Source organism: Sinocyclocheilus grahami, unplaced genomic scaffold (assembly GCF_001515645.1).
Source record: "Sinocyclocheilus grahami isolate Dianchi unplaced genomic scaffold, SAMN03320097.WGS_v1.1 scaffold19578.1, whole genome shotgun sequence".
NCBI lineage: Eukaryota > Metazoa > Chordata > Actinopteri > Cypriniformes > Cyprinidae > Sinocyclocheilus > Sinocyclocheilus grahami.
In genome coordinates, this window is record NW_015517651.1 from 1,474 (window position 1) to 3,406 (window position 1,933).

A 1,933-nucleotide genomic window follows, 5' to 3' on the forward strand; every position below is an offset into this window, starting at 1 on the left:
TAATTGCATAGTCCACAGATATATCTGAAATTTCTCCATTTACACTTTTCTAGTAGTATTCAGTTTTGATCAGGTGCTAATTTACCCTTCATGGAAGATAGGTACACCAGCATGATACAAACATGTCTCTTCATCACTGGCTGGTCCGCTGAATGTCTGAAAAATAGAATAATGAGAATCCATTGTTTATAATTGACTTAAGAGATTCAACGTGCCATGGTTCCTTATCGGAAAAGCAGGCAGAGAGAACAGTACCTTACTGCAGCCTCCATTCTTACAGGATGTCCCTATCTTAATTTCATCACTATCCTCCTCTATAATACAAGAAAGAGAATAAAATGCAACAGAGTAATAGACAAACATAGAAAGGTGGGGAAAATGATGGTTGGGATATTCTTACCCTTTATCTCCTGTGCATTTTCCTGAGTCAGTTTAAGCTTTTCTAAAGCCTGTTCAAGCGAAGGAGAGATCTTCTGTTGTAGACTGGAGAAAGGCTCATCTGGACTACAAAGACAATTAAAAATTGCTGTTTCCAGTCATTTATCCTTAAGAGGTTGTAACATCAATGTGGGTTTTGGCTGGGTGAACTGTTAATGAGAAGAACTTGTTCTCTATAATAGTTTTAATGCTGCATTACTTTATCTTCTGAACATCTGAAATAATGAGCCAGAAAATACAAAGGGGAAGACCCTGTCCTCTTCAAGTGTGCATTTACCTTGGTCGTTGAATAGACTCCAGAGGTTTTGGTGCTTGGGTGATGCATTCATTAAACTTTGGCTTCCCATCATTCACTTCTGGTTTAACAGACTCAGAGGGCTTCTCCTGATTATGAGGGCCTTTCGTGCAACCCTAAGAGATTCATAAATACAGACAACTGTTTTAAGACTCCAGCCAAAACTCTGTCTACGAAAACGCTCATTCAGTCTCATCACAGATGAGCACTCACAGCAATACTGAGGAAATCCGAAAAATCAGTTGTTCGTCTCTTGCAGCAAGACCAACCCTGGGAAGCAATGGAAGACACGATTTAATGGGTTTAACTGAGTAACATAACAATGGAACGGTTAAATTTCACATTAATAAGTAAACTGATCTTCTTGCATGTCCTCACCTTCAATGCATCATGAAACACTGGCACTCCAGGGTGGTATGTGCATGCATCTATGGATGAGAAGAGATTGATAGCGTGAAATGTGACGTCAAAAGAATATAGTCACATGTTAGTGTGTAGATCAAGTTTGCAACAACTGCCATCTGTAAACTATATACAAATGTACGAAATCCGATCTACTGATTAAGCATCATTTAAACGTTAAGGACCACCACTGTAGATGGCTCACTATTACTAAATTACTTTGCTAAATGATATTTACATAAAATATGGCTCTTGAGAGGCGGTCATGTTTCGTTAATAATACATGTAAGTTATATCAATAAATGTTATTAAAGACAAGAGGTTTTGTTTCTGCATTTATCCTGCTACCTACCATAGCAATCCGGCTATCGTTTTGTTTGTTAAGTCTTACCATCTGAATTCTTGTCGGGATCAAAACGTTGTCCACATCCCTTATTATAACACAGTACAGACATAATGTACGACAGAAATAAAACGTATATTGTACAACGTGGTCAAGAGGGAAGGATCCGAAGACTTGACTAGCTTGCTACTGCTGCTTCCCGTCGTGAGGTCCCTTCCGGAATCTTTCGTTAATTTCCGTAAATTGTCGTGCAGCGCCTCGGCTCCAATCGTGTATTTTCGGAATGTCTCGGAATTAGTTGAATTGATGGGATCACAGAGTGAGAGATGGGATGCACCACCTAACGGAGCTGTGAATTAAAAACACAGACCAAGAACACAGACAAGGCAGTGCATGAAAAAGAGCCCTGTTCTTTTATATTTCACGCCGCCACATAAAATTAGTTACCCCCCCCC

The 1,933-nt window shown here is 39.5% G+C and overlaps 1 protein-coding gene across 1 annotated transcript; it reads right to left on the reverse strand.

Moving 5' to 3' along the window:
• Nucleotides 1-85: 85 nt before the first annotated feature.
• LOC107579719 (cysteine and histidine-rich domain-containing protein 1-like) lies at nucleotides 86-1,872 on the reverse strand (the record flags this gene model as incomplete). Its single annotated transcript, XM_016265514.1, has 7 exons — nucleotides 1,527-1,872; nucleotides 1,112-1,161; nucleotides 947-1,003; nucleotides 716-849; nucleotides 401-504; nucleotides 256-314; nucleotides 86-156 (listed from the first exon to the last, which is right to left on the reverse strand). Coding segments are annotated over exons 1-7 (539 nt in total), but the record flags the coding sequence as incomplete, so codon positions are not given.
• Between the last annotated feature and the right edge of the window lie 61 nt (nucleotides 1,873-1,933).